The sequence below is a fragment of the Cyprinus carpio genome, chromosome A23 (assembly GCF_018340385.1).
Source record: "Cyprinus carpio isolate SPL01 chromosome A23, ASM1834038v1, whole genome shotgun sequence".
Taxonomy (NCBI): Eukaryota; Metazoa; Chordata; class Actinopteri; order Cypriniformes; family Cyprinidae; genus Cyprinus; species Cyprinus carpio.
Window position 1 is genome coordinate 8,841,519 of NC_056594.1, and position 25,439 is coordinate 8,866,957.

Below are 25,439 nucleotides of genomic sequence, written 5' to 3' on the forward strand. Positions count from 1 at the left end.
AGGGTGGCGCTCGACCGTAATCAAACCAGCCATGGAACGGCCCACTGCCCGAGCAGTATGTTTGGTAGCGCGTAGCGCCAAATCCGTTGCTCGACGCAGCTCTTTCACAGCCTCGGGTGTGATGCCCTCCCCCTCGTCGAGATCCTTTAAAAAGCTCCGCTTGGTAGGCCTGGAGGACCGCCATAGAGTGGAGCGATGCGGCCGCCTGGCCAGCAGCCACGTAAGATTTCCCGACGAGGCTAGACGTGACTCGACACGCCTTCGAAGGAAGGAGGGGGCGAGACTTCCATGCCGTGGCCGAATTAGGCGCCAGTTGTTCGGCGAGAGTCTCCTCAACGGAGGCATCGCTGTATAGCCACGGTTCGCCATATCTGAAATGGTGGCGAAATCCGCGGCCGCAGCGTTAGTGATGCGCGCCGAGTAGGGCTGCTTCCAGGACCTCGAAACCTCCTGGTGGAGGTCCGGGAAAAAAAGGCAGGGGCCTACGGGGCTGCGCAGGAGCACGACTGGTTAAAAAAACGGTCATCCAGCTTAGATGAAGGTTGGGCCTCAGCCTTCTCAACCTCCCAATCCAGTCCCAGCTTACCCACCGCACGAGAGACCACATCCAACAGCTCGCTGTAGGAGGGGGAAACGCGCTTCTCCTGTCCGCTAGGAGGGAGAGGGCTGTCCGTATCGGCCATGAAGTCCTCAGACTCCGAGGCCGCGGTGGATAAGACGTCGTCGTCAAACTGCCCACAAACAACGAAGGAGATAGCATCGTATGCCTCCGGGGTGGGCTGTAACCCCCCGTCCGAGAACACAACGGGTTCGACGAAGGTGGCATCCTGCACTCGGGTAGGGGAGAGCGAGCGATGTGGAGAAAACTCCAGCGCCGCGCTGTCGTCGTAAGTGAGGTCGCACATGTCTCCCCAAGCCATCGCCTCGTGCGGTGCCTCGGCTGCCGCAGAAGCAACACGGCGGGGGTTGGACGCGGGGGCGACCTTGGAAAACACTTCTACCCTCGAGCGCAGTACTTTAAGTCGCAGGCCATCACAGTGGGGACAAGAGGAAAGGCCACTAAGCGCAGACTGCGCGTGATGTAATCCCAAACAGACTACGCACCTTTCGTGAGTGTCTCCCTTAGTGATGAACCTGGTACACGGTTCCTTGCACGGTTCCGAAAGCTCATCGCGTCCGCGAAGAGGAGTTAACACTGCTCGAGAAAACCGCTATGAACGCGAGAATGATTCCAGGGCACAGATGATTCTCTTTCCTGAAGTAAATGAAATCTGAGCGAAATAGCGCGCGGCACCCGGGTATACGATGCGTACGCATGCGTAGGGCGGTGCCAAGCGCTATTTGGCCAATAGGATTGGCGAGATGGTATAGGGCTTCAGACATTCGTCACACCGAAGGTGTTCCCATACGGTGACGTCACCGCAGCATCGAAGTGACCTATGAAAGGGAACAACCAAACACACGCGAGATGTGACAAGGAAACAACGCGATATCACGCGTGCAAGACCGGAGTTCTCACGTGAGACTGGGATAGCTCAGATGAAACGTCAAACAGACACGGGTGCTCCTGCCAAATTTCGACTAATTTTTCTTCCAAATTCTTCCTTTCTTGGGTCCAAATAGACAGAGAAGAAGCCTTTTTCTGAAACAAAGCCATGCTTGCTGATATTGTGGTCTATAACTCCTCCCCGAACTCCCCGCTGCTCTGTATCTTGCTCTCTCATTGGCTGTCAGTCATCGCCGACGTAGTTTTCAGTCAGAACACTTTTCACACAGCAGGATTTTGAATCGCTGACAGGTCCAGATATTTAGCATGCCAAATATCTCACGGGCGTCGGCGATTCTCTCAGATCGCGTCTTTGCTCATTCACACTGCGTGATTGTCATTTGCGTGAACGAGCACCGATTTGCCTGTGATTTCGGGCATTTGTCGGCGATTACTCAAAACCTGTCGGTGAGCCAAAAACTGGCCTAAAATCGTGCAGTCTGAACGCGGCTTAAGAAAGAGTACGTTGAGTCTTATTTTGGGGTCACTAAGAAGACGACAGATTTCTTTTTCATCTGCATCCAGAGATCCAAAGTATTCCTCAAGGTCTGACCAAGCTAGAGTGTCAATGGCAGCCACTTACTGCTGCCGATTTTTTATCTGAACCCTTGCTGAGTCATTTTCTGGATGATTCTCCAGAAGAGAGAGCATTGGGACGTCAGGATATTTCTGAAGTTCGAACAATCAACATCTTCAAGCAAAGTTTGTAGGACAGCTGGGAAAGTTGGAAAGTGCTTGTAGATCTCTGTGATGAGATTTAGAATCAGGCCAGAAAACTCCATTTTCAATTAATTTTCAAAAAACTCAACTGAGCTGATCAATATTTACATTAATTTTTCCATAGCCTGAAGAGAAATTGTATGTAATGTTAATGTTAGTCTGCAAAATATGATTTGAATCTGAAAACCTCTGAACTAAGAAAAGATTAATTGCTTACAATTTAAATAGTGGTATAGAAATGAATAAAAATGAATGACTTCCGGCAACTTTGATGCTCTCGACGGTGGCGGTGTGAACGCACAGTTACAGCTTGTTCTATGGTCCCCGAAAGATCGTTCGGGACCGCCATGCTGAGTATTAATGTCGTTTATCGTCTAATCTAGTAGTCGATTGAGTTCCTTCCACCGTGCAGTAGGACGTCATCGCCCATTGGTCTCATAATTTGCATATCTCTGCCTGTTGCTTCCTGACTGGCTTGGCATCATGTCGTCATCCAGCCACGCTGTAAAAATTTGCATGTTCTCTAAATATTTATCTCAACATTTAGATTTAGATTCAATATTTAAAACACAAACATATATATATATATATATATATATATATATATATATATATATTTCATTTTCTCTAAATATTTATCTACACATTATATATATAATTATTAGTAGTAGTAGCTGTGTGTGTGTATATATATATATATATATATATTGCATGTTCTCTAAATATTTAGCTACACTTTTAAATGTGTGTGTGTGTGTGTATATATATAATGTCTGCATTTAGATATAAGATTAACATTTATGATTTGGGACTACTTAACATTTACATTTAGATTTAAAATGAAGATTTAAATTTAAATAAAACATTTAGATTTACTTTTAATAGTTTATTGTAATATAGTAATAAAAATAAAAATTAAATTATTAAATTAAATTATTTAAAAAAGCAATACAACTCTTGCAAAAGTGTATTTGTTTTGAAGTTAAATCAGTTTTTCTTACACATTTTATTTTACAAACGGCGCCCCATACGAAACCCTCTCAAATGAAGACGTCTTTACAGCTGGTATGACTACAGTTCAGTGGAGGACTGCCATGACTGTCCATCCAAATTGCGTTTCAAAATAAAAGTCGTATTGTGTCTCGTTTAATTTGGTACGTTAATAACTTAAGACTTTTTAAATGCTAAAAAAGATACTAAAATGCTAAAAATAATCTGAAAACTGAATATCAAAATAATTACAATTTACTTAAATTAAATGTGACTTAGATTTAAAAAAAAGTGCATTTTATAATAAACAGGGAAAAAAATGACCAGTGCTCATGACATAAAAGCTACCAATAGGCAGAATGCTTCACATAATTAAAATGTGGGAGCAAAGATGCCATGTGGTGAATTACTGTTTTGTAACATTTGATAATTTTGATCACATCAATCACATTGATTTTGCTCATCATGTTTATTTATATTGCCAAATCCCACATCAAATTTGTTACTCCATTTGTAGCTAAACATGACTGCAAATTAAGAAAATACATTTTTTAAAAAGTGACATGATTTGATGCAACACTCAATAAAATAGATTCAACCTTCTTCAGATTCCCAGCACACATTATTCCAAACAATTCTTCAGTTAGAAAATATTTTAGTTCAAAAATAAGGGTAAAATAATTAAAAGCAACAAATTCTCATGTACCGGAGTCTATTCACACTGACAGAAAAAGATAAAAATCATGTCTTTTCATTTCAAGGGGACCTCGTCACAAGCAAAGTAATCCTTCAGTGGTGCTAAAAGATGTCTTATGACAGGGACACTCCAGGACTTCCCCAGCACTCTCTGCCTCTGCAAACGCCCCATATTTTTCACATCCGTGTAATGCTTCGGAAATCCAAATATTCTGTGAAAGTGTGAGAATCATCATAATATATTATATATATATATATATATATATATATATATATTATTTTAAAATTTACATACATAAAATAAAATAAATAAAACAATTCTGCGTATTTTAATTTTTATTTACAGCTAAGAGCAGAAGTAAAACTTACTTCTCCATTTCTGTGATCCATATATTGTCATCTTTTCCATTCGCGGTGATGGGGAAATGTGCGTCATTGGCGCCCTGCTTCAGTGAGTTTGTTCGTGTGGTGATGGTGCGAACTTTTTCATACTGCAAAACAGTACAAATTTCAGTTTGTACTAAAACATAGCCCAGTTTCAGAACTCATCACTAGTTATATCATAACAATAACTATGTACTGCATATCTTTGGATAGAAGCTCGTGACAGACCTTTGCAGTGCGGCCAGGCTCCAGACATTCCTGAAGAGTGAGTTTATCATTCTGAGATGCTATGATTGGTCTGGTCAAAATAGAATAAAATGGATGATGTATATCATATTTATATACTTTAGTTTACACTGCTGAGTGTATTTTCCAGGTGAAAAAAAGCGAGTGTGTTATTCATATGAATATAACTGACACACCTGTTCATGCCAGGTATGTTCCCCCAGAAGTATCTTGCTCTGTGAGCTGGACTCACTTTCACAGCATTAACAAGCACAGGGTTACACTAAAAACAAACCACACAGACTTACATCATGAGACTAAAACACTCTTTAAAAATGTGATCCCAAGATTCAAGTAAAATCTCATAGACTTAACATACAAGCTTTTTAAATTCATAGTAATTGCTCAGAGTTCATAAAGAATACTACTCACTTCCAGAAAGCGGCAAATGTCAGCTTTAACCTGGGTTTCCATGAACATCACGTTCTCAAACAGCCAGAAGAACGGCTGTGGGTCATCCTCCTTCGGCTTCATAACATTCAGAAGCCGATAATATTCAAAAAAGAGCCGCCCTGTGCCCTCTGAAGAGAGTAAAGAGGATCTCAGATGCTAATTATTACCTGTTTTGACATGAGATCAAGCGCTGGCTGAGCACATCCAGCAGTAGCATGTTCAACAAAACTTTAAATCTGATGTGTGAATCATGTACTAGATTTGAGTATCCAGACTTCTGACTTACCAAATAAGCCTTTCCTGGCAGGATTGACTATGGACAAGTCATTACAAGGACTTCCACCAATGAGAAGATCAAACGGGCCCCATCTGTCAATCTGAACAAAGAAAAAGAATAAATTCAGTCAGCAGACTGGTAAGGAGTCTTCTTCAGATGTATAAATAAATCTCAGTACATGTGCAGAGAGGTTTTACCATTTAAAGGGTTACATCAACCCAAAATGAAAATCCTGTTATCATTTACTCAGCCTCATGTTGTTCCAAACCCAAAAGAAGTTTGTTTGTGTTCGGAACACAAATTAAGATATTTTTAAGAAAATCTCAGATTTCTGTCCCTTCCATTGAAAGTATATTCACTCAAAACACTGATGCTTCCATATGTTCACCAACAGATCAAAAACAAATCCATATGAATTAAGCGGTTTAAACAAGATATGATATTGCTTTTGCTCACATAAAAACATTGATTGATGAGTGTTTACAGCATTTAAATCAGGTGACCGAAGCTAAAACATGCTTGCTGGATGCGTGAGAACAAATGAGTTCATTCGGTCACACCTACATGTTTGAGCTTCCACAAGAACCAATGAGAAGTTTCTTCGATTTCATTCAAAATATTTTCAATTGTGTTCCGAACATGACCAAAAGTCTTGTGGTTTTAGAATGACATGAGGGTCAGTAAATGATGACAATTTTCATATTGGTGTAAACACTTCAAAGACATTAAAAAAAGAAAGAAGATAAATGATTTTGCAGTCATACATGCTTTTTCGTAATGTTTTTAACATCATCCACATGAGTGATTTTTCCATCATGGTTGACCATGGAAATGGTAATAGACTCTTCATCAACTTCTGAGGCCACATATTTTTCCACTTTGAAGCCAAGATCCCTCAAAACAAGGTATCCTGAAACATAAAAATGCATTTAAATGAGTCATATAACCAGTACAAGAACACTAGAATAAGTGTGTTTAAACTAAAGTGGTTGAGGAACACGGGCAGTTTTACCTGTGGCTATACCATCAAACAAGGAAAGCACTCTGATTGGACGTCGCTGGTTAGCAGGGATTGATGGGTAAACACGATGGGGCTCCTGAGGAGAACAAATGTCATTGGTTGAACAAATAAGGAAGATCATCCAATATTTTTACAAGATGATGACAATATGAAACAAGCACTAACAAACTCCATAGCACTGTTGTTGGCAAAGAATTCCTGAACTCGGATTCTCCAGTCATTCCTGGGCTTCAAAGCTCGAGAGCTGCTCTCAGGTGCACACAGGTAACACGTCCATGGGTCCACATTTTTCAGCCGGTCAAATGTGCCCTCACCCACCAGGATATCCAGACAGTCAACACAGTAGGAGCTACGGAAGCGTAAAAGACCAAGTTCAACTATATGCAAGTATATGTCTAAGAACACCAGTGGTTATACTACATACATACATACATTCAAGCTACACATTTTATCAGATTTAGCTTTCCATGGGAATCAAACCCATGACCTTGTATCAACATTACCATAAACACTCACCGACAACAGTTGTCATGGCCACACAGAATGACCTCCATGCCAGAACAGCAGACAGTGCAGTACGACTGATAACCATCTTCATCATATCTGTACAGCGTCTCCGTGAAATTATACTACATGTGACAAACGGACACACAAAGACACATCACTGAAGGATTGTATTGTATGACAGTATACTAGATTTTATGCAACATTTAGTAACAGCTGTAGCTGGTATAGCCAAAACCCCTGTGTGGAGAGAACTACAGCTGTGTAACTGTATTTAATACCTTGCAGTTCGAACACAGCCTTCCTTCGAAAAGTGGGTGGATGATTTCGACAGGCGTACTCCCACATGATAAGCAGAACTCTGAGAAAGAGGAGAAATGAAGTTAGGATGATCTTCACTTATTATCAACACTTATTGCAATGTTTATGAAAGGGTTTCTGACCTTCAATGTTTCTCTTGTTTTCCAGAAATTCATGCACCATTTGACCTGTTAAACATTTCAATAAACACCAGGTTACTTAGGGTTTTTTTCTTCCTTTGCCATCAAAATTTTAATAGCAGCAATAAATATTAATGATATACTTACGTCTTTTTTGGCTGTTCTGTCTTGACTCGATATGTACGCTTGGGGCAATATTTTGATGCTTATTCCGCTGTTCAGGTTTTTGTTTTCTATGGGTCTTCACAGTCTCTGAGCTCTGATTCCATTTTGAATACATGGGTTTTCTATGAACATCGGTTGTCCCAAGGTCTATCGAGTCACTGTGTGGGTCCGGGGATTCAGGGAGTTTACTGAGAGACACAGTTAATTTAAATAACTTTCCTGTAGAGTCTTGGTCCTTTCTCATGTTCCTATTCACTGATTGAGGCATACAAATCTTGTCTAAGGAAGAATGAGAGATATAAATACATAGCAAATTAATACAGCATTTTATACTACATGCTACTCATTGAAATAAAGCAGTGAGGTTAAAGAGCGCCCTCCGGTGCTTGTTGCATACCATTGCATACTGATTGAGGCTGAAGTCCTTCTGGACCCAGTGGTTCAAAGCCTCCAAAGGCCCAGTCCAACATGACTCTAAGCAGTTCATCCTTAGAGTCTGTCTCAGGAGAAAAAAACATTCGACTCCGTCTGGAGGCCACCTACAGACACATGAACAATCACACAATGAGAGGCAAATTGGTTTCTGTACTAACATTTGGAAGTTTTTTTTTTTAAACCTTTAAAGGTTAAGTAATTCCTGTGCCACTAGCATAACCAATTGGAAAACATTTGTTTGCAATTCCTAAGTGCAAACAAAGATATTACTAGTGATAGTTAGGACAAAATTAGGCTTAGCTTTCCAAAACTATTTTTCCAGACTGTAATATCTGAGTAAATTGCAAACTGCATGTTAGCGCATGAACTACAAAGCACTAATAACAAAATTTGTCTTACCTGCAGAGAATAAAAAATGGCATCTTTGTACGCCATTACTGTAGCGAAGGAATTAGAACAGAAGCACTTAGCAAATGAAAAAAAGGGCAGGAGATCGTCTGCTTGGATCTGCAAAAAACAATTGGTCATATTCACATATTTAAGTAAAAGAATACCCAAAAGCTTGCACATAAGATTCTGCATAGCCATTTTTCTACCTCTGATAGCAGCCTGTTCCCAAAGAAAATCACTTTACGCATGGAGCCACAAGGCCTCTTGCTGTCCCAGCTCTGAACCAGTCCAGGCCAAAGCCCAAAGCCCTCAATCGGCCCCCAAACCATCTCACCCACTGCGTGACCATCCTAAACAGAAAACACAGCACTCGTTGGATGGAGAGTCTAAAGTCTTACTCTAATTTTTCTGACGTTAATACACTTTATCTTGTTCCATCTTAAAGAACAGTTAAAAGCACAGAAACTTCTCACTTCAGTTTTAGTTTAATTGCACAAAATTAATTAAAATAAAAGTATTTTTATTATAATATTAAAATGTAAATATATTGTTTAATAAAGATATCCAAAACAAAACATAAAACAAAAACAAATGAGCAGACATTTACAGCATAATTCCATGTGACATCATCGGCATCACAGTTGTAATCGTCATCATCATCAGTGATTTCATCATCATCATCATCATCATCAGCATCATCATCATCTAAGATCACACACACATATGGATGATCCCCTAGCAAAAAGAAGGGCAAAGTAAGTTTTACTCAATGTTGAGGAACTGTAAAAGAAAATACCACTAGCTGGTATGTCTGAACAGGGTCTGAAACCTTGTGTGTTATTTTGGCTTTCTGTTTCTGAATCAGAAGAGATTGGCACAATATCATCCACTTCCATTGGTGCAATGTCCTCCACGACTATTGGTGTCATGTCATCCATTTCCGTTAAGTCAATGATATCTGAAATTCAAATGCATTTGTGATACAAAGTAAGTACAGATCAACTCCTCAATATATCTTGAACCTTACGAAGTATATGTACATCTCATTACCGGACATGATGCTTTCTTGAGTCTCTGGGCTGAGATGTGATGGAGCACTTTTATATGAACTGCTGTCTGTAACATCGTCCTCAGCCATGTCCTTCTCCTCAAAGTCCTCCATTTTCCTTTCCTTGAGATAGTCGGTTTGTTGAAACATCTGAGATACAGACAACCACACACAAACAAACCAAACTTTCAGATGTTTGCTGGTGTAAAACTTGCTGTCATACTTGGATGCTCTAGACGGTTGACAGTGCATTGCTATGGACGAAAGATGCTCTGAATGTTCTCGACCCTTTAAACATCGCCAGAGGTCCATTAATTCAAACTAAATTTATTTTCATAACCACTGTCACATTAAAAAGGAGAAATTATATCTTATCACACAGATATCTGATAAATTATATTTTGGTTTCTCAAGCTCTTCATACACCAGTGACTCACCTGTTCAAAAATGATCTCTTTTTTCAACGTTCTGGGCAAAGCCAACAAGCTAACGATTAATTTCCCAAAACTAGACTTCCATCCTATAATCCTCAGCTCCGTCTTCCAGTACTGTTCAGTTGACTGGTCGGCTAGGTGTGTGTCACCTCCATCAATGAACTGGTACTCCAAAAACTCATCTGTGAGTAAGCTGACATTCTCAGGGCCTGAGCAAACTCCAAAACGGACACCTAAATCTTGGACTATTTTGCCAGTCACCTCAAGCTTTTTTCCTGGACTCAACACTAATGACAAGTTTCTCAGAATGGAATCTGAGAAGGGTAAACGTTCAATAATATGAACAGTCACAGTCGTGTAGAAGGAGATGATGGAACTCTGGAATGTCTCCAAGTAGTCGGTCAACTCTTCAGAGCGTTGCAGGAGAAAATCAGCAGCCTGTTTGCCGACTTCAACCTCTCCTCTGGGTAAATGTCCCACTGGGTCCTGTATAAGCGAGGTCTTGCCTCTTCTGAGAAAAAACTCTGCTGCTTTAGGTCTGAGGAAACTCGCTGTGTAGAATCTCACTAACTGAGAAGCATCTTGGAGCAGCTGTGTCACGCTGACACCTCGGTCAATATTCTCCTGAAAATCACAAAGCGGTTGCAAAGCGTGGCTAAGAAAGAGGACGTTGAGTCTTATTTTGGGGTCACTAAGAAGACGACAGATTTCTTTTCCATCTGCATCCAGAGATCCAAAGTATTCCTCAAGGTCTGACCAAGCTAAAGTCATTCTCTGGATGATTCTCCAGAAGAGAGAGCATTGGGACGTCAGGATATTTCTGAAGTTCGAACAATCAACATCTTCAAGCAAAGTCTGTAGGGCATCTGGGAAAGTTGGAAAGTGTTTGTAGATCTCTGTGATGAGATTTAGAATCAGGCCAGAAAACTCCATATTCTCGACACCACTGTGACACACTCGTCCTGCCATATCTGTAAGTCCGCATAAAGACACAGTCTCAGGTTTCAGCAACTTTAGACCTGAGAGAAGACCTTCATGATCTGGGAAATCTGAATAAAATATTGCCATGTTCATTAGAGATATTCTGAACTTCTTCAGCATCTCCACTATGCAGGTACAGATGGCATCAGCAGTCTCTTCCTCTGGATGAAGAACATCAAGCAGCCTGAATTTGTTTTCCCCAGTAACTTTGTCAAAAAATCCCAACAGCAGCACACTGGCCTTGTTTTCATCCTCAAGCTCCACTCCATGGTATAAATAAAGGCAGTATGGAGTCTGACTGCAGAAGGCTGTAATGTCTTCCTGACATTTCTGGCCTAATACTAGACTGTCCTTGCTACTGGCAAAGTTTGATCCAGCATCAGGTGAGGTAGATGAGCCGTACTTTTTGATGAAACACATTGTGGCCGGACTCCGGAAGAAAGACTCATGTGATCCCCTCTTAACATTTAGCATTTTCTGGTTTTGATACTTTGTTTGCACAGTACTGTAGAGTCTTGAAGATTGTTCTTCCTTCTTAGCTATCAATAAAATGAAAAAGACGTCATAAAAAAAAATGACATACAGGTCACAACATCTATAAAAACTCAAAAAGTAAACACCTACAGTTTTCAAATTCTCTGCTTGATTTCAATGACACATTGTGATCATAAAGATATTTGAACCATGTAAGCAAATCTAATGTTTTCAGGATGTCTCCAGTCACCAACAATTTCAGCTCCAGTTCCTATAAACAAAGAGAGAAAATGCATTGTTTACAATAATGCACATTGATCACTGCATAGCAATACAATTAAAAACATTTTATATGAAGCATTTTTTGCCAGCATAATCAGAATTTTAATTTAATTGCTCACTTTCTTGATTTGCGCCTTGCTGAAAGCTTCCTGTAGAAGTCTGTAATTATCCAAGATGTCTGCAGTCTCTTTTGTTGTGAACTTCACTTTATTTATGTCGATAGATCCAGGGTGAATGATGTTCATCAACTGACAAAAAGCGGCACCTGGAAAAAACACCATTAAATTGTTACTGAAAAATATAACATTCAACACTTTCTAATTAACCTGGAAACAAAAATACCTGAACAGGTGTGCTCCACCTGGCTGAAAGAGGTGTGCAGTATATCACTGAGCCAGTCCAGCAGCTCACTGAGATTGTGTTTCTCATCTCCAATCTTCACATTCACCACCATTTTTCCATAACCTGTGGAGACACTGTAATATATTAGTCTGAAAGCATTGATAATTGTTCACAAATAAATACCCTAACAATGATACACACATAAAGACTGTGTTAAGTACGTAATAACTCCTTAATTTTTAAATGTTTGAGTCCACATAGTAACAAGTAAAGTCTTTAAAGTAACCGCAGTCCACTATATGCGCTAAATGTGAGTTTCTTCATTCAAACAATCAAAAAAATCAAGGACACTCATCAGAATCGGGTATAGAGCATATCCGCGTATGCGCATGCGCACCCTTCAATTTGCCGCGAAAACTTAAAGGGAGGAAACAGCTGTAGGGGCCAATGAAGCGCGAGCGGCCTCCCAGCAGCCATTCCACCACATTGCATTGTGGGACACAGACTGCACTGGAAACAAAGAGGCGAAGAAGTAATGTCTTAACAAAGATGTTACCGTTCGTTGATAAAATGCTCTGATAAAATTTATTCAACATGTTATACGTTCACATAATGCGTTAAGGCAAATATATATATATTAAGATTACACGTAAAATGTAATCTCTATAAAGATTAATATTTACGTGTAATCTTAATATATACTTCCTAGACTAACATTAGATATATAGTTTTTCCTTGTGTGATTTGTTTACTTCATCACATGAGGCACACACTTTAGCAAAAAAAAAAAAAAAATTATATATATATATATATATATATATATATATATATATATATATATATATATATATATAATATATATATATATATATATATATATAGTCAACGATATATTCACGTATTAATAAATGTCGAATGCTGCGTGCAGTCTTTTAACCAAGCTGATAAATACAAATTATTTGAAATCATACAATACAAACGTTCATAATCATCTTTAGCTATACCCAGATTTCCAGAAAGCGCACGCAGCGAACTTATTTCCGCATTTACACGTCGCGCCGCCAGCGTTCCGGTACGAGTTGAGAGTAAAGTCCATTACATTTATTACTCCTTACCACCACCACCCTGTCCCGTTCGGTGCTTCGGTAACAGGACCTCCCTCCGGCGATGCCGCGAGTTCAGTGGATCGTCAGATCGGTCGTGACGTAGGGCAGTCGATCGCGTTTGAATTCAAAAACGTTCCGTTGCACGCGTTCTGTTGCTTTGCAACGTGGAAACACCGTTGGTCACTGGTGGGAATTCTGATTCATCCTGGTGACTCTTTGAATCTTTTGAATCAGTTAAAAGATTTGTTCACGGATTTTCGTAAGTGGCATCGTTACTCCAGTAGGTGGCGATCACTCAGTGCGTGTCTTTTTGTGTGTTATAAGCGAGTCTTCAATTTACTCAAACCGATTCGCAAAAAAAAAAAACGAGTCATTTACAACCGACACGTATCATTATCCGTTATAGTTTTATGTTTGCAAATAAACTAAGAGATCTCGGAAAAAAAGGAGTATCATATGCGTTTCCCCAACAGTTAAATTCTTCCGCTTTCTTTGTGTTGTTGTGAACGACACTTACTAAATCACACGACGAACGGCGTTCCTCTTGAAACAATGACTCGTTAACTGGCTTCTTCTTCTTCTTCATTGGATTTTTACGGCAGTTGGCTCCATAGTGTTGCATTACTGCCATCTGTTGTCTCACTCAAAGCTTACTCAATTTTTATTTTTTATTTTTTTTTATTTTATTTAAACTCTTCTTTCCAGTCCAGTTTCCTTAGAAAATTAAAACAAATATCTCCGTCCTTGGTCATTATTTCCATATGTTACTATATTTTTAACATTATATTCTAATATACCTATTTCCCGTAGCTGATTCTTGAACTCTAGCCTTTCTAGAATATATTTAACACGTTAAACTTTGTTCAGATTTGAAACAATGACTCGTTAACTGGTGGGGGGCGTGGTCTCTCAGTCGGTCGACCAATGAAATGCTTTTTACGTCCCGCATCGGAAAGCTGTTTGGTCGTGCTAATCACTCTTTAAAAACAGAAAAGCGGTTCAGGAAAACCAGAAAGGGAACGAAAAATAGTCTGAATTCGGAGTAACATGCTATACACGCTTAGGCCTATTATTTCTTCAAATGACAGAAGATGTGAAAGTGTTTTCCGAATTCAGCATATGCGTGCATGGAAGTGAATAAAGACATATATGTCATATAGTAACTAATCTTTATGTATTTATTAATAAATGGTTAAAAACATGAGTCCAAGCAGGCAGATTAAGATATGTTCGAATGGCATATTACATACACCTGTTGAAAAGCAGTTACAGTAGTGCTAAGCTGACCTACTGTTTTTGCAAACACAGTACAACATTACGTTGAATACGGTTTCCCGCAATACTTTCAACGCAAATCGGCGTTTGTTGTTGTTTTTGTAATGGCAGCTAGTGATGCGTGAAGCAAAGTGATGTTCACTTGGTCATTTACCCAACTGTTGAAAAAAGTTGTATGTTTAATACAATGTGACTTTAAAAGGTTGACAGAGACAAAACAAAATGCCTTTTGGAGAGGAAAAGCTTCAACGTAACGAGCTGATTTGGCAGCAGTATCTCCTTGCTGTTCACCTTATGTTTAACCATAAGGAGCGCGGCCATCTGTAACTTGAATGTGCAAGGCAGTTATGGAATTATTTTTATTTTTATTATTCAATCAAACATTCTGTGTTTGAAAGTAAAACTAATTATTTTGTAATTAAAAAATAAAAGATTGCAAAAAAAAGAAAGAAATTGATAACAAAATTATTTGCAGTGCATATAAATCTTTGAAAATCTTTATTTTTCTTTGTGCACTTTAATACTTTTTATCGCGAAACCACAAATGTTGCTCTCTTTTCTGCCGTCTTTTTTTGCGGGTCTAAAACTTTTTTTTTGCGAGTTAAAAAGTTTTGCTTGAGAGTTAAGCTGTCTCTCAGTGGGCGGTCTCTACCCACCAGGATGAAAGGCCTTTTCCTATTGGTTACTCTCGATTGAAGTCACAGGTTGACCACGCCCACTCAGTTTCCCCGGAATCCACGCCACTGGCGCCACAGTCTGTCTGACAGAGAACGAGCGAGGTTGTGTCGTGACGAGCAACAGGTCGTGTACTGGGTAAGATAACTAATTTAACATCTTAAATTCAGTGACAAGTCAACTTAATTATTATCTCCTCTCATGCTCTTCCATATAAATACGTAACGTTAGCTAAGCCCGTTGTAGATTTGATTAGCCAACAGTATAGCTAGCTGCCAGAGCCCCCAATAGTAAAGCTTCAGGCCAATATTTTCAGAGATTATAGATTATTATAGCTCCAGTGAAGTAAGGTGAGTAACACACATTAAATAACTAGCTCATTTGGTGGGTTATGATTCATAAATTATGACTATATGCACACTTAAGTCTATTTGCGGCACCCCACAGCTGTAGTCTGCCATTAAGTTTTTCTAAAATACAACGATTTGGGACCAATGTCTGTACATTCTGACTGTACATTTACATGCGGACAAGAGCCACCACACACAGACGTGTCAAGGAACTTGGCTACAGTTGTCATATTCTTCTTGTTAAGCCACTCCTGAACCACAGACAACATGAGAGGCGTCTTACTTGGGCTAAGGAGAAGAAGAACTGGACTGTTCCCCAGGTGGTCCAAAGTCCTCTTTTCAGATGAGAGCAAGTTTTGTATTTCATTTGGAAACCAAGGTCCTTGAGTCTGGAGGAAGGGTGGAGAAGCTCAAAGCCCAAGTTGCTTGAAGTCCAATGTTAAGTTTCCACAGTCTGTGATGATTTTGGGTGCAATGTCATCTGCTGGTGTTGGTCCATTGTGTTTTTTGGAAGTGTACAGTAAATGAACACCTTTTACCAAGAAATTTTGGAGCTCTTCATGCTTACTTCTGCTGACCAGCTTTTTGAAGATGCTGATTTCATTTTCCAGTAGGATTTGGCACCTGCCCACACTGCCAAAAGCACCAAAAGTTGGTTAAATGACCATGGTGTCGGTGTGCTTGACTCACGGTGTGCTTGACTCACCAGACCTGAACCCCAGAGAGAATCTATGGTGTATTGTCAAGAGGAACATGAGAAACAAGAGACCAAAAAATGCAGATGAGCTGAAGGCCACTGTCAAAGAAACCTGGGCTTCCATACCACCTCAGCAGTGCCACAAACTGATCACCTCCATGCCACGCCGAATTGAGGCAGTAATTAAAGCAAAAGGAGCCCTTACCAAGTATTGAGCACATGTACAGTAAATAAACATACTTTCCAGAAGGCCAACAATTCACTAAAAATGTTTTTTTTTTAATTGGTCTTATGAAGTATCCTAATTTGTTGAGATAGTGAATTGGTAGGTTTTTGTTAAATGTGAGCCAAAATCATCACAATTAAAAGATCCAAAGACTTAAACTACTTCAGTCTGTGTGCGATGAATTTATTTAATACATGAGTTTCACAATTTGAGTTGAATTACTGAAATAAATGAACTTTTCCACGGCATTCTAATTTATTGAGATGCACCTGTATATAATGAAAAATGTGTTTGTATGTATGTATGTATGTATATATATATATATATATATATATATATATATATAGATAGATAGATAGATAGATAGATAGATAGATAGATAGATAGATAGATAGATAGATAGATAGATCTACACACACGCATCTCATCTATCTATCTATTATCTATCTATCTATCTATCTAAATATCTATCTATCTATCTATCTATTATCTATCTATCTATTATCTATCTATCTATCTATCTATTATCTATCTATCTATCTATCTGAAAAATAATGTCCACAAATCTATATATATATATATATATCTATATATACAAGGTCAGAACCACTAAAAATAAAAATAAAAAACTATTTTATGCATTTGTACCTGAAAACAAAAATAATGTCCACAATGTCCATACATTAAAATTAAGTGTTTTAGATTTTCATACGAGATCAACATTTTTTTATTTTTTTTGGCTGGGCTTGACCAAAATAATTGTCAATGTTTTACATCTCCCTATCATGATTACACAAAACGTTATTTTAAAATCTGCTTTTGGTTTATTCGCATTTTACAATGTCCATAAGGCATCACATACCAGCAGAAGTGTCATGATGTAATGTCTTTGTGATGGAGCTTTTTAAAATGCCTGAAAACTGTAATACAAGATGTAAGTTTAATGATGTTGCATTATGTGAATGAGATTTATGAGAGCAGGCAGAAGTCAGTTTTGCAGCTCAAGAAGGATATGTAAGAAAAATCATTTGAAATGTTGACCACTACAGAGTGTCTTTTCAATTGGAACATGTTTTGCTTCAGATCCCTTTGACTTAATCACTTGATACTGTGCCTGGCAATTGATAAAATAACAGAATGATAAAAATAGTCCTTTTTAAAAAAAAATTCCATGCTTGTATTGGACCTTAGTTTTAGAGCGCATTTAATTCAATTCAATTTAGTTCAATTAAAATTTATTTGTATAGTGCTTTTCACAATACACATTGTTTCAAAGCAGATTTACAGAAAATGCATGTCTACATTACAATTTACAGTGATCTTTCATCAGAAGTGAATGTGTCCAATAATGTTCATTTCACAAATTTTCATTTCACAGCTGCATTTTGGACTAACTGTAGCTTGTTTAATGAAGACGCATGGCAACCGGCTAGTAGTGCATTACAGTAATCCAGTCAAGAGGTCATTGTATGAATGTATGAACAAGCTTTTCTGCGCCAGAAACAGATAACATGTTTAGTAGCTTAGCAATGATTCTGAGGTGGAAGAAGGCTGTTTTTGTAACATATGAAATTTGATTTTTGAAAGATAAGTTGCTGTCTAATATAACACCCAGGTATTTAAGTGGCTGCATGTATATTGAAAATAATGGAGGGCCTAACACGGATCCTTGCAGCACCCCATAATTTACTATGTTATTTGCTAATCTACTGATTTTTCACCATTTAAGTAGACAAAATGGTAATGGTCTGCTAAGTACGATCTAAACCACAATAATCCCTGAATATCAGTGCAATTTTGTAAGAGCATGTCATGGTCTATAGTGTCGAATGCAGCACTAAGATCAAGTAAAACTATTATTGAGACACATCCTTGATCGAAGCGAGAAGTAATTAATTTGTATTTTTAACTAGTACCGTTTCTGTGCTGTGATGAGGCCTGAATCCTTAATTGGAGAAAACTGAGTTGTTGTTTTTTTCTGGACATTTTAAGATTTAAAGACATTTAGAATCATCTAATAAAAGTGAATTTAGTCAGTGTTTACAAGTCTTCTTTTTATAAAATTCTCTTATAAAAACATAAGCTTTATGATTTTAATATATATATATATATATATATATATATATATATATATATATATATATATATATATATATATATATAAAAGCTTTATGATTATATTCATTTAAAAGAGGTAGATATGAACCCCAGTCATAGCCACATAATTAAAAGCAGACACTGAACACAAAACACAAGCTGAAACAGCTTTGGAGTCTTTATTGGTTTTGCTCAGGATACTAACATTTTTTTGGTTACTGTTTTGAGTTTTATACCATAAGTCCCAAAAGGAAAATATATTGTATACAAAAAACTCTAAGAAAAAAAAAGTAAATATCAATTGACTCTATAAAAGCACTGTTAATGTTCAACTGTATAGGTTAACATGTTCACTGTTACCAAATAAACAAGTAAAAAGCTTTATATATCAAATTTAAAGATCTACTAAGCAAAATATTAAGGCTAAGATATCAAAATTGTTTACACTACAGTAAAAAACCTTTAAGAAAAACAAATGACAGTAGGCACATTTTTGCACTGTTTTACATACATTTTTGCCTGTCAAGATGTGTACAGGCTAAATGTAATTTAAATGTGGTATCCAACACAAATTCTGTTCCGTGTCTTATATGGAGTATTAAGGTTACTTTAGTCTTCAAGCTTTGAGTTTGGACAGTAGTTTACATTAGGCATACAATAAGACATATAAAACAGTTACAGCATTAGGTCTATCAAACAAAAGCAGAAAGTTTCTTCGCAACCCCCAGTATGGCAGGCTGTATCTCTTCTCTTCAAAAGGCAACACACATTAAGTGTTTTAGACAGTTGAGGCATCAGTTTTAAGCTACAATGATACAATGCATGATATAATACGTTTGTTATTGTTTGTAGCAACAGAATGTAAAAAAACAACAGTTTCAAAGACAAATGAAAGCCTCCATGTGAGAGAAACCCATACAGAGCTAACATTTTACATCTACACCAGTGCCTCATTACAGAGGTCAATCTAAAAAAAATTCAAGGTATAATAAGAAAGCTTAAAAACGTGTTGAAATGTGTTAAAAGTTTGTAAACATTCATTTCAAGGTTAAAATACAGTACACTGATTTCTATCTTGAGTAATTATTTGACAAATTACTTGTCTAGAAAACAATCGTGTAATGTTTAGCAGGCTAATGCCCTCGAGTTCTGCTAATAAAAACACCTTCTGGTTATACTGTTATTGTGCAATGTTTCAGAGGGAATGTAAGCTGTATGAAACAGGAACGGGGCTTCGTGTTTGTATGTTTGCATTGATAAATTTCAAGTATTTTTCTCACAGCAACAATACCATGTAAATGTGTCACATACAAGTATACTGATTCTTTGACATAATAAGAAATCGCACATTTGTACATTCTTTAGCCAGATACACTGTAAAATTTTGAACTTTCTTTTTTAATTGTTTGAGATTGTAAGGCAACATGGACAATGTTTTGTTTTGTTTTTTTCCCCCTCATGTGAATAAAGGATAAAATCTAACTGTATGTGTTGAGATGAACCCTGAAAGTTTCAAAGACCTCGACAGGCACATCAATTTAAAAAATGTCTAGTACAAAAGCTAACTGTGTTTTTACTAAATGATGCTCTAAGCATCACAACACAGTGTCTACCTTGAGTTTGGTATGATGGTCAAGACTACCCTTGTCCTCAAGTCAGCTCAATGTCTCACCTTGTCTTTGCAAAGCTGAGATCGCCTTGTGAATGTAGAGATTAGCTAGTCTCCAAGAGCTCCTTATTGAGGACATTTGGTTTTGTACTTTGTTATTATGCTTGTTGTGTAACTTTGGACTAACTGATCATGGACTACATGTGTTATTCACAAGCATAGTAGTCCTTTAGAGGGGCGAACAGATGCCGGATTACAGGAACACTCCAAGACCGTCCCAGTAGCTTCTGCCTGGCACCACGGCCCATGTTGGACACATCAGTGTAGTGGACAGGAAAGCCAAAAATCCTGACAAGAGAAGGAGAGAATAAGTGATTTTGGGTCAATTACATGACATTATTTTTAAACTATTATTTCATTAACAATACTTAAAAAAAGCAATTTCTGAATATGAATGGACTTCCAATACACTATGGCTTGAATGCATCATTTATTTATTTATTTATTTAAATGACATTTTGAATGATTTTTAATTTTTTTAACACTTTTAAAAGACATAAAGTCAGAAATATCAGAGTGATAAAAACTTTACTGGAAATGACTCATTAAAAGAAATAAATCCTTGAAAATATGCTAATAATAAATAACATTTGTTTATAAAAATTGTACCTTGAAAAATATATATTGATACTTACATGTAATGAAAATATGTTTTTACTTGACATTATGAGTCATTAAATTAAATGGTTCTTGAAAAGGTTTAAAGATTTTTCTAAATTATATGAAATCAGCATATGTACACAAAGCACTCGATATTTGTATAATCAATATATATATAATCAATACATCAGATTGTTGTTGCGAACACACCTCTCGAGCTCTGTGCACCACAGGATGTCCTCTTTGCCGTTCATCATGACAGGGAAGTGCTGGTCTTTGCCTTGTTTGATGGAGTTGGACCGTGTTGTGATGGTGCGTACCTTACCAAACTGAATACACAGAGTTAGATTTCAAATATTTCTCCTGGTAGAGCCGGCTCAAGGTCATGAACTGGACAAATAGAGTTAATCAATAAAAGCCTGATGGCTTTACAAATAAGTTACCTTAGCAACGCGGCCATGTTCCAAACAGTCCTGAAGCTCTAATTTATTCATCCCAGATGAACACAGAGGCCTGGAAGAAAGCATATTTATTTCAAACTTGCATAAAGTACATACATCACATTTTCAGTTTTATTGTGATGCTGGTTAAAAAGGTTTAGAAATGGTGTCTGGAGATTATTTAAGAGGAAATGGGGAAGCTGTGATGGCAAATACCTCTTCATTCCTGGCAGGTTTCCCCAGAAATAACGTGCCCTGTGAGCAGCTGATACCTCGATGGCATCAATCATCACTGGATTACACTGCAGATACACAGACAAACTGAAATGAGAATTGACCAGATCAATCCATCTGAAATAACAGTAACCAATGAGAAAACTCAAACCTCCAGGAATCGTGAGATGTCTCTCTTATCATTGACACTCATGGCGACCACATTCTCAAACATCCAGAAGAAAGGTCTGTCTTCCCCTTCCTTCGGTTTCGCTTCACTCAAGAGGCGATAGAACTCAAAAAACAGTCGTCCGGTCCCCTCTGAACACAATATATTGCATTTTAAAATTTTTTGTAGTCTGAATGGTTGCTAAAGGACAGGTTGTTAGCATATTGCTATGTGGTTGCTAGGGTGTTAGATATGGTTTAGGTTCAATATAAGTAATAGAAATAAATAAAGAAGAGACATGGAATATATTATAAGAAAATATTCATGGAAAATAAATAAATGGACAAATATTTATGAAAATTTTAAAATGTACAAGTGAAAACTCTTCCCTTAGTTCTATTCAATTATCTTATGTTTTTTATATTATTGTTTATATTTTTCTAAGACATTTATATATTTTTTTTGTAAAGCAATCCTTTTACACCCAAATACACCCAAAAGCAACATATATAATATAAATATTTCCTGATATTTCCGATGTTTTTTTTTTGAAAAGCTACTTGCTTTTTTATTAACGGAAAGTAGTAGTGTTGATATATTAACTAGCCACAATGCATTTATTCACACAAAAAACAACAAAAAACATCATCAAAAAAAAAGAAAAAAAGATAAATTATTGCAGTGAGATAAAAAAAAAAAAGGTTTCAGTTTACATCTTGACTTAATTTTTTTAGCAATTCAATTAGGTTTGAATGTTTTAATATATTAAATACAATATAAAACATTTTATTAATAACAATATATTACTTTAAATAATTTTAAAGTCATCCTGTGGCCCATGTGTGGTGACTTAGAAAAGTATCGTGGGAACCACTAAAGCATTTTGTAAACATTTACTAAATGCTTTATGAGTAAAGCCATGCTTACTGTCTTAGTAATTAAAATTAAAACAAAAATTATATGTGTGGTGACTTAGAAAAGTAATAGTACAAATCCACTAAAGAAACTCCTAAATTTGAGCTATAATTCATATCCTTCATGCAACCCTACAAAGGAAAAGTGATTTTGGAAAATGGATGAATAAATAGATTAACCCTGCCATAGAGCTGATTGTAAACACATCACCACAATAATTCTTGTGTTGTGAAATGGCATGTAATCATAACAAAATATATAATCTACAAGGGCTTTGTGTGGCACAATGAAAGATTCCCTTAATAAGATTCATAAGAGCTATAATGTCTTACCGTACAGGCCTTTCCTGGCAGGGTTGACAATAGAAAGGTCATTACAGGGACTTCCACCAATCACCAAATCAAACGGCCCCCATTCAGCAATCTGAGCAACACAACAGCATCATCTAGTGTTAGCACAGCTGCAGCACACAGAATTATCACCAAAATTTCCCAGGGATTTATTTTTCTAAGGATTTGTTACAGAGTGGATGAGTGGCCAAATACTTTTTCAGGGGTCCGCCTGGAATTTTTCTTGTTTCCCATTGTGCCATTTTAAGGATTTTTTTCATAAGGATTTTTTTTCATTAAAACATTTTAATCACCATTCTATATTAATGCGCTGCTTTAATTGATGCGCGCGCGTGTGTGTGTGTGTGTGTGACAAGGACAATTCATTAAAACATTTTAATCACCATTCTATATTAATGCGCTGCTTTAATTGATGCGCGCGCACACATACATACACACACACACTACTCGCACATAGAGATCTGAGATCGTAACATTCAGAAGCTCATAGTCATAAACTTGCCACGAGACTTTTATTAATCGATACTGAATCGCTACTTATATTTCTCAGCAGCGAGGGGGGTAAAATCGCTGGTTTTTAAGTAACCTAAGTAAACTCAGCTTCATTGTTTGTAGAGAGAGACAGTTTACACAACTCTCTCCCTCTCTCTCAAAATGGCCATATTTGAGAGAAACAAATCGAGTAGTTTGCATCACTAGATACAGCTGTTTGTCATTCAACATTTCTATTGTAAAACGTGTCGTTAAAAGTTGACTACTATTAAATTATTTGCAGCTTCATCTTACCTCGCTCTCTTTAACGTTAAACTGACGCTTTAAACTGATATATATATATAGAAACAAGATATTTTTAGTTTATTACAATATATATATATACACACACACACACACAAATATTTAAGTACTATGAGAGCATAGGGAGACGTAAGAGCTGTTTTCATGTGATTAACTTGTCGCAATTCTCTGATTGGAGGAGATTTCTGCACAGAAACACTGTTGAACACAATCTTTTTTTTCACAAAAGTTGAAAAATGCAAGCTGCTGAGTTCAACAAAAGCATATATCATCCATGTAGCTCAACAATCCTCTAGCTGACAGTAAGTCTTCCTTTAAAGGTTTATAATTTATTAATAATCATCCCTCCTATGGAGAAACTGAATGACATTTTGCTTTCTGAATGCAACTATTGCACTCTATTTTGAATTCCTACTTTTCTGAACACTGATAGTTCCTTGAGTTGATAAGGAAACTTCCTGAACAGATCTAAGTAATTTGATGTAATTACAAGTCACTGAGGTCATAGATAGCGTTTAATTAGACTTTCCAGATGTTCTGCTGAAGGATCCCCTCACTTCAGAGACCTGTGGGAATGGCCTGTGTACATCTTTACCCTCTGCACAACATCTGCGTGTGCCAGTGCGAGAGCGTGTCTGCAGCTGGACTCTTTTCAGGCCTTCTCATTCTTTCAGTGTTTCATAAATAACCCAACCCAGGGCCCCAAAAACCCTCTCCAATATATCCCTTCTCTCTTTTCTTCCACGACAAGAGCCCTTTCATGCGTCTCTCTCTGCGCTCCCGCCCAATCCAGATTGGCAACAACAATGGGTGAGTGAATGAATGATTGAATGGGAGGGTGAGGCGGTGAATGGATGAATTGAGGAGAGGGGATTTAGGAAGGGAGAAAGCGCTTTTGTGTTCCGTCACTAAGGCTTAAGACAACTTGCTGCTCCCTGTGTGTGTCTGAGCGTTTGAATGTGAGCTGGAGAGATAATAGAAGCCAAACAGAAACTTGGAGGTGTGACGACAAAGAGCAGACTCAGGTGAGGCCATTAGCCTTATCAAGTGCTGTTTGGACAAGCAACGCACTTCTAAACAAATAACTTTGGGCCAGGTGTGTGTGGCCTGTGAGGTGATGGCGCCAATCAGTCTCTATCCAGTCTTTTATCGAATGAAACAGATGAAGGAACAGAGAACTGAGGTCTGGGTCTTACTCGGTTAATATAAAACCTGATTATGTAAAACAGCAGTAAAACCGGTTTCACAGACATGAACAATCATTAAATAGTCCTCTGTGAAAATATCAAAAGAGTGGCACAGGAAAAGGATTATGTTGAGTTTTCATACAAAACAATAAAGAGCGAAACTGCTAAAATATTCTTATAGACTCTTAATAAAGAGTTCTGCACAACATTACTTTACATTTAAATATTTATATGGGAGATGAACTGGAGAAGCAGCCAGAAACAAATGACAGTTAACTCACGTTTTTTCTGGTGATGTTGCGAACGTCGTGCACATACTGGATTCTTCCTTCATGCCGGACAACTCCCACTGAAATCGAGTCCTCACATACTTCTGATGCGATGTACACATCAACCTTGAAGCCCAAGTCTCGAAGCACTAGATAACCTAAATTAAGATAAAAACATTCATAGTAAGTGATTAGCTCTCACTTATTTATATATATACATAAATAAACTCAATTTTAATTAATTTCATATTATTATATACTATTTTGTTTGTTTCATAATTGTGCATGTTACTAGGTAAAATACCAATGGTGCAAATGGTTCTCAACTGGGGGTCTGGGGCCCACTAGGGGGCCTCAGCAGACTTCCAAGGGGCTCTCAAGATGACTTAAAATAAGTCAAAGTTAAAATGAGAAAAAACACCTAAAACTCAAGATCTTTATTATTTTAATTCACCCCCTTTTTCTTTGAAGAAAGTCTACTGAAACCTGGATATATAAGTTAGCCTAATAGAAGTGTTTATAGACCTGGAAAAGTCTTGTAGTTTGAAACGAATAACTCTATGGGCATTTTTATAAATTTTATGAATAAGCAGTTTTAA

General features: G+C 37.5%; 2 protein-coding genes and 1 long non-coding RNA gene across 10 annotated transcripts in view; 1 reads left to right on the forward strand and 2 right to left on the reverse strand.

The window, feature by feature from the left end:
• Positions 1-3,706: 3,706 nt before the first annotated feature.
• On the reverse strand, positions 3,707-13,458 carry LOC109101773. Of its 6 annotated transcripts, none has more exons than XM_042712916.1 (24): positions 13,431-13,458; positions 11,808-11,930; positions 11,585-11,730; positions 11,334-11,454; positions 9,732-11,248; positions 9,297-9,444; positions 9,076-9,204; positions 8,848-8,981; positions 8,453-8,596; positions 8,256-8,363; positions 7,819-7,960; positions 7,404-7,700; positions 7,260-7,304; positions 7,098-7,177; positions 6,829-6,941; positions 6,478-6,661; positions 6,304-6,388; positions 6,056-6,201; positions 5,301-5,391; positions 4,994-5,142; positions 4,759-4,844; positions 4,565-4,634; positions 4,322-4,443; positions 3,707-4,164 (listed from the first exon to the last, which is right to left on the reverse strand). In XM_042712916.1, exons 2-24 carry the CDS (start codon positions 11,917-11,919, stop codon positions 4,008-4,010), a joined length of 4,326 nt encoding a protein of 1,441 aa, XP_042568850.1. In that variant the 5' UTR covers positions 11,920-11,930; positions 13,431-13,458; the 3' UTR covers positions 3,707-4,007. The 6 variants fall into 6 exon arrangements, with proteins under 6 accessions (XP_042568850.1, XP_042568848.1, XP_042568851.1 ...); XM_042712914.1 differs by lacking the exon at positions 13,431-13,458 and adding an exon at positions 12,923-13,424; XM_042712917.1 differs by lacking the exon at positions 13,431-13,458 and adding an exon at positions 12,812-13,424.
• A 1,251-nt stretch (positions 13,459-14,709) lies between these two features.
• LOC122135075 overlaps positions 14,710-25,439 on the forward strand; it is a 28,618-nt gene continuing 17,888 nt past the window's right edge. Inside the window, exon 1 of one of the 2 annotated variants that reach the window (XR_006153302.1) lies at positions 14,710-15,001. This is a non-coding gene — a long non-coding RNA (uncharacterized LOC122135075). The remainder of the gene's footprint in view (positions 15,002-25,439) is intronic. The other variant, XR_006153301.1, reaches the window with a different exon arrangement.
• LOC109101547 (DNA (cytosine-5)-methyltransferase 3B-like) overlaps positions 18,394-25,439 on the reverse strand; it is a 41,673-nt gene continuing 34,627 nt past the window's right edge. For both annotated transcript variants that reach the window (XM_042712918.1, XM_042712919.1), the window contains exons 16-22: positions 24,853-24,998; positions 22,572-22,662; positions 21,328-21,476; positions 21,159-21,244; positions 20,946-21,015; positions 20,713-20,831; positions 18,394-20,190 (exon numbers count right to left, since the gene is read on the reverse strand). In XM_042712918.1, the coding sequence (XP_042568852.1) occupies positions 20,049-20,190; positions 20,713-20,831; positions 20,946-21,015; positions 21,159-21,244; positions 21,328-21,476; positions 22,572-22,662; positions 24,853-24,998 (803 nt within the window). In that variant the 3' untranslated portion in view covers positions 18,394-20,048. The remainder of the gene's footprint in view (positions 20,191-20,712; positions 20,832-20,945; positions 21,016-21,158; positions 21,245-21,327; positions 21,477-22,571; positions 22,663-24,852; positions 24,999-25,439) is intronic.

Bases quoted from the DNA above. Each gene is read 5' to 3' on its own strand.
- LOC109101773 (XM_042712912.1), bottom strand. From the start codon at position 12,403: ATGTTGAATAAATTTTATCAGAGCATTTTATCAACGAACGGTAACATC. The intron at 11,931-12,204 runs GTGCGCATGCGC...GTGTCTCCACAG, and splicing joins TTTTCGCGGCAAATTGAAGG to GTTATGGAAAAATGGTGGTG. The intron at 8,982-9,075 runs GTTTCAGACCCT...TCTTTTTGCTAG, and splicing joins AAGCCAAAATAACACACAAG to GGGATCATCCATATGTGTGT.